This window comes from Egretta garzetta, unplaced genomic scaffold, assembly GCF_000687185.1.
Source record: "Egretta garzetta isolate BGI_Z169 unplaced genomic scaffold, ASM68718v1 scaffold172, whole genome shotgun sequence".
NCBI lineage: Eukaryota > Metazoa > Chordata > Aves > Pelecaniformes > Ardeidae > Egretta > Egretta garzetta.
Genome location: NW_009258951.1, coordinates 3,063,298 through 3,069,822, shown reverse-complemented (window position 1 = coordinate 3,069,822; position 6,525 = coordinate 3,063,298). Strand labels below are relative to the sequence as shown.

General features: G+C 42.3%; 1 protein-coding gene across 1 annotated transcript; it reads left to right on the top strand.

The window, feature by feature from the left end:
* Window positions 1–544: 544 nt before the first annotated feature.
* Window positions 545–3,885, top strand: CUNH3orf33 (chromosome unknown C3orf33 homolog). Its single transcript, XM_009634350.2, has 4 exons — window positions 545–610; window positions 1,480–1,633; window positions 2,217–2,377; window positions 2,834–3,885. Exons 1-4 carry the CDS (start codon window positions 545–547, stop codon window positions 3,098–3,100), a joined length of 648 nt encoding a protein of 215 aa, XP_009632645.1. The 3' UTR covers window positions 3,101–3,885.
* Window positions 3,886–6,525: the final 2,640 nt, after the last annotated feature.

The following is a 6,525-nucleotide window of genomic DNA, read 5'->3' as shown; positions in this document are numbered from 1 at the left end:
CAGCACGCCGGCTTCACGCCCGTCCCCTCTCAAGCGGCGCCTCCGCGGCCGGAGCCGAGACACCTTCCTCGCCGTTCTCTTTTCCCCAACCTACGGTCCCGTTTTCCTCGGTTCTGCATCTCCAGGCTGCAGCTTGCTGCAGTGCTTGGCGCAGACACCTTGCGCTTCCTCTCCGCTGGCGCACGGGCCAAGCGGGCTCATAACTCTACTCCAAATAAAGCTTAGAGGTGGTTTCCTCGCCTCTTTTCTCCCTGCTTCCATGAACAGCCCTGTTTTTCCAATATTTTTAAACATGACCCTAAATCTTCCTTCGCTTCCTGAAACGATCAGTTTGCTGCACGCACTAATGCTGCACCACTGCACAACTCCAAATGCAGTTTGCTATAGGGGAACATTTGTGGAAAGTTTTTACTTTAAAATTTTACAGAAAGCCTGCATTTGAACTACAAATGTTGCCAGAATTCCTTTTTTTTTTTGGTTTTTATTTGTTTTTTGTTTGTTTGTTTTAAACTGTACACGTGTTAACCAGGCCGTTGGAGCTTCCATGGCGAATGAGATCAGACTTGAACAAGTTCTGTTTGTAAAAACCTTCAGGCTTTCTGCCCGGAAGGTGCTGAGTTTCTTTACTCCTAATGGGAGACCTTATGGACCACAAATGGGAAGGTTTACTGAATAAATAACCTAGGGGTGGTTTGTTTTGTTTTGTTACTTTTCACAGCTGCATGGAAGTAGGTCAGTGTTCAACAAAGGGCTTCTTACAGTGAGACCTGTAGGCGTTAGCGGCTTTAATTAGGGGTGTGATGCTGTCCCCAGTACCTGTCCTCCTTCCACCCCCGAAACCAGGTGGCTGCTTCGTTCCTGCGCTACTGCTGGCCGAGTCTCTGCTGCTACTAAGCTTAGTTTTCCTGTGCGATCATGTAACCGTCCCTTTGAATCCTCCCATTAATCGACGGCTGTGGTATCAAATTTAATCTTCTTGTGGTCTTTTCAAAGGTGTACGCCTGCTTTTGTCCCTCTCCTCTCTTCCTCCCTTACCAAAGCCTCTGTTGTTTCTGTCCTTGCTGCTCTGCCTTTGTTTTCAGCCTGCCTGCCCTTTGCTAGTGTCTTTAAACACGTCTTGGCTTCCTTTCACCCCTATTCTAGCACCACTCAGGCCACTGGCCAAACACTCTTTTCATGGTGAATCAAGTGAACTTCAGTATGCATTGCTCAAAAAATGGCAGTTTCTGTTCTTTCTCTAAACCTTGCCCACCCCTGGTATTGCAAGTCCTGTGAAACGGGGAACATCCCCAAGTGTCTGGGAAGGCTGGCACGTAATGGCTTCTGCAGCTGATGACTGTTAAATTATGTACATGTACTTGCCCATGCTGTCTAATAATAGATCTGCAATTTGCCAAACTAAGTAGTTCGATTTAACATGATTGTAACTGCTCTTTTTTTTTTTTTTAAACTTTGTCTTGCTCTTCTTTCCATCAATAGACAACAAAGTTTACAAGTGCTTTGGATATACCTGTGGAGTTTGTAGAGAAGAATGTGAAATTGCGGGGAAAATTACATCACATAACTGAGAAAGGCCTGGAAGTTGAACACATTCCCATTAGCATTCCTTTCATTACATTGATACAGAGAAAATGTAAGTAAAGCATGTGAGGAACAAGGGTAGGAATGAAATGTTGTTGTTAATGCATCTACACGGAGAGCGAGCTTGAGAGGAAGGGTTAAGGTACGATTCTGGCTCTGCCTCTTGGTGTTTCCATGCTTTACAGGTGGGAAAGTGGGGAATAAAAGACTGCAAGGAGACCTGTAAAAAGAGCTTGCTGATACAGTATTTGTATTTAATTAGCAGCATTATTGTGATACTTTTCTGGCAGCAAAAGCTAGCATGCAGGCAATGCATTTGCTTGCAGAGCTCATCTCCTGACAAAAAGGCTCTGGTGGGATCACGTTTTTATGTAGATGAAGATCTGACGGCTGCAGATACAAACCCTTCCTCATGGACAGTTTTTCTGTGACTTTGCAGAAGTTGTCCGTAGAGCCTGTGAGTCGCACACTTGCTTTGTGAATACCTGCAGGTGCTGATGTGTCCTGGGGAACTAAAATGGATTTTTTTTTTAAGTCCATGGGAATAAACTCATTACCAACAGCTGAGGGTCTATGCAAAGCCTGAATCTTCCTTTGCTGCATTCAGTAACGAAGTTCTCTCTTTCTATAACCAGGGCAATCAAAAGGTCTTCTGCTGGTAAGACTTGCTGGAGTGGAGTTGGCTCCGAGCGGCATGGCCTGGTTACAGCAAGAGTTAAAACCCAAACAAATGATATGGTTCCAACTTCTCGGAAGGGAGGACTTGGCACTCGAGTGCCTTGTTTTAGTAAATAAGGTGAATACAGTGACAAAAATTGACTTTTATCTGTAGATTTGGGTTTGACTGTAGTTATGCAGTTCAGTTATCTCGGTACATTTAAGGAATGTTATTATTTATAATTTATCTATCTTGATATGAATTTTAAATGTTGTATTTGTAAATCTGACTTCAAGAGTGGTATTTCTGCAGGCTCATTCATGAGATGAGTGTGTTTCCCTGTCAGACAGTGCTAGGCTATATCGTGTAGTTCTGGTCACTCTGCTGTTCAGTCCATCAAATGTTCTCTCACAAGTGCCTTGCATTAGTGTTATGTTTGAACAGTCAGCTGGATTCCTCTTGACTCTTAACTCTTTCTGCCAGAGCGCAGATTTAGCCGGAAGTAAAGCTTGTATCTCAGGAGTTCACACAAAAAAATAAACAGAACTGGTTTAAAGGTAAAGTGAATATCGTATTTATCGTGCATTTTTACAGGGTCGATTTCTCAGCGTGTGCTTAAATGAAGAGATCTTGAGGCAAGGGCTTGGCAGAACAGCACGTATTGAAGGACTACATCACGATACCCCCCTGTACTGGAAACTTCACAAAAGACTGCTTCGAGCAGAGTTAAAGGCCTTGAAGAAAAATAAAGGAATATGGAAGGAAGAAAGCTACTCTGAAAGAATTAGAGATCGTATAAGCAACAATAAATTTGTACAGACATTGAAACAATTTGCGAGCTGGTTAAAAAGTTCTATTTAAAGGTAAAAAGGGAGATTTGTTTGGAGGAATGCCAGTTACCTAGGTTATGTGCTTTATGTAAAGTAGAAGTGTATGATAACAGACAGTGCCATAATTTTGAGGGTCCCTGTCTTGAACAGAAAACTCACAAAGTTACCTAATGCCGTATTATAATCCACGTGGGATTGAATTTTAGTAGTAGTATGCAGGTCATAAATTAAGGTCTTCTGAAGCCAAACTTTTCCACAGTATTTGTCCTAAATTAGTTTTCCAGTTTTCCACCTGCTAAATACCTACACAGCTGTGTTAACTAACTCGTGAAAGCAGTCGACAGCCCAGTTTTTAAGAGGTGCTGAGTGTTAGTTCACAATGTACGGCCTTAAATGCTTCTCTGTTACATGTCATTACTATGCAACCCCCATTGGTTAGAAAACTCCATTTCAGACCTTTACAAAGCTTGTGGTATGTGTTTACACACGAGCATTTTGTTTGAATTCTATTCTTATACTACTTTTGTATGTAACTTGTGTTTTTAAAAATCTTTCATCTTGAATGATGGGTTGCTTTGTTACCGATATAAGAGGTAATTTGTTACGGCTGATCTCAAAAAGCTGATAAGGTCATAACAGCTAAAGTTTCTTGGGGAAAAAAAAATCACTTGGTATATCAAAGAATGTAAATTAATGTGTCAATAATCCACATTTTTAGAAGACAACATTAAACTGAAGAGGAAAAACATGCTGTTTTTTCTGATGGTTCTATAAATACCAAAAATTAGATGAAAATAGAACTTTAATATGAAATTGGAAAAGGTGGACCACACTGTGCTAAGAACTTAAATTCTTGTTCTTGTTTTATTTTTGAAATGTATTAAGTATGACTATTATTGTTTTGTAAATATTGTCAGAATAAAGATTGAATTTCTATGTTCATTGTTACATGTTTTATGTACCAAGCACTTGACCTTTATTTAACCTCACGCAGTCCAAATATTTAAATGAAGTGTTTTACAGTTTTCTGTGCATTCCCTTGCCAATCAAATACTAGGAAGAAGAGTGTGGTACAAAAAGATCTTAATAGCTGAGCATTGCCTTTCTGACAGTTACTGTGTCATCATTTTCTCTACTGATTTGAGGGCAAAATTGTGAACGCTGAGATCCTAAAAAAAAAAAAAAAGCAGCTTTTCCTTGGATAAGAATAGATGTCAGTGCTACTTTATTACTTTTGTTCCTGGATCGTCTCAGGGATGAGGCTGGTTTTTGCAAAGCACAGTGAGCAGCAAGCCATGAAGTTCCTGCAGCGCAGATCTGTGGTGGAAACCAATCTGGGGGAGAGGAGAAGCAGCTCTGTGGGCAGAGGCAGACCTGTGCCTGTTTTTAAAAAAAAAAAAAAAAGTGAGGCACCTGGTTTTACGCATTATACAGTAAAGGACTGGGACAATCACTGCTGTGGTACTTGGACATAAAAGTTGTACAGATGGTCAGGGATTCAGGATTGGCCATCGCGTCCTCCAAGTTAAAAGCTGACTTTTAACACCAAACTACAAATTCAGTCTCGGCAATAATCCACTTCTGGGTGATTAGAAGTGTTCCTATTCCTACATCTGGTAAGTAGCAAGAGCTTTTCCAAACTGAGCATAATTGTACAGTTATAATATTTTTTGTGGTAATAATTAAATATAATTCTACCTGGACTTTACACTTCTGTTTTGTAAATGAGTCATAGGAGGATTTGTCATGAAAATCCTCTGTAAAGCTGAGAGAAAAATCTCAGGAAACCGCATGCTACATTTCTAGCAAGCAGAGGTGAGGTGTGGGCAAATATGAAGTTTGTTCCCTCACAGTCTTGCCTCTTAGCCCTTTTTACCCTTGATGGAGTTCAGAAAAACCCTAGAGATTTTTCTATATTACAGCAAAGCATTGTATCCTTTCCATTAGATTGTGGTTTGTGAAGGATTTTTAAAAGGTGGTAATACAGCTGCTTTATCACTTATTTAGCCTTCTCTTAGTTTGAACTAAATTTTTGAAGTTTCCTTCCCTGTATTTGTGGCCATGAGGTAGTCTTAACAAATAATTTCAGAAGGAATATGGAGAAGGATATCTAAACTCTTTGAATTCAGGACTCGGATCTCTTTTCGTGTTTGTTGCACGTAAAGTTTTGGTGATGTGCTCTTACTATAGTTCTTGGTCAGAATACAAACCCAGGGAAAGCAGCTTTATGTACGGGGTCAGTGGTGTAACAGAGAACACTAGTCTCACAGAGAGTGAGTGGTGCAGGATTTGAGATTGTAATGACAACTGATTTCATGAGAGTCAACTCCTGTAATTGTTTGTTAATGCTGTTTGGCTTATCGTCCAGGGCTTATCTGTTAAAAAAAAAAAAACAAAACACACCCTCCCCCTTCAAAAAAGCACAGCTCAGTTCAAAGCTGTGCTTTCCATCTGTGCAAGGCTTGAAAGGTTGCAGATCCTGTCTCCGTGGGAGGCCTGTCCATTGAAAAACTGGTAACAGGAGTAGAAACAAATAGCTCTGCAGAATCGAGTTGAAGAACTGACTGGGAGGTCAGGGGGAGGAAAAAGCACTTTTCTCCACTATATAAAGAATACCCCACGCTGCCACTATCCCATTCCTTCAGCCACTGCAGCAATGCACACAAGAGCATTTCCAAGCAGAGGATGCAGTTCTTGTGTGATAAGCAATAAGGACAAGAATTAAACTGTTTAGCTCTTGTGCCTTTGCCCCTGTGACTCTGAATTGCTCTGCTGTGAGCAATACATCATCTTAAAAAGACCATAGGGAGCGAAAGGAGAGGCCTCCAAATGGCCCACTAAGAAAAATACCTTTCAGCATTGCACAGGCTTTTTATTGCTGGTGCAGCATGTAAGGCAAATGGTGTCATAAACATTACCAGCCTTCCTTGGAGCCCACTCGAAAGCGGTGGGCACGGTGCTGTTAGCATCCTTTCCTGACAGACTAACAAAGAAGCTTGGCCCTGCGCATGGAGGAGTGATGGGCATCTGGGGGGTCTTCCCCCTGCCAAGGTCCCTGGGACAGGACAGACAGCAGTCGCCTTCCTCGGGTTACACCGCTTGTTCATTGCAATGTCCTGGCTCTTTTCGCAGTCTGTCAGAGCTCACACCTGCTGGTTCCCCATAAAATGCTCCTCGGTCGCCCACGGGACGATCAGATATAAGCAGTCGCCTTCCTCGGGTTACACCGCTTGTTCATTGCAATGTCCTGGCTCTTTTCGCAGTCTGTCAGAGCTCACACCTGCTGGTTCCCCATAAAATGCTCCTCGGTCGCCCACGGGACGATCAGATATAAAAAGTTGTAATTTCGAAAGCAGAGTTTTAGACTTAACCTCCTCCAGCAGAGAGGCGCGCTCCCGCCCGCCAGCGCTTTCGGCGGGCGCGCGGGCGCCGGGTGGGAGGGGCAAGGGAGGGGGC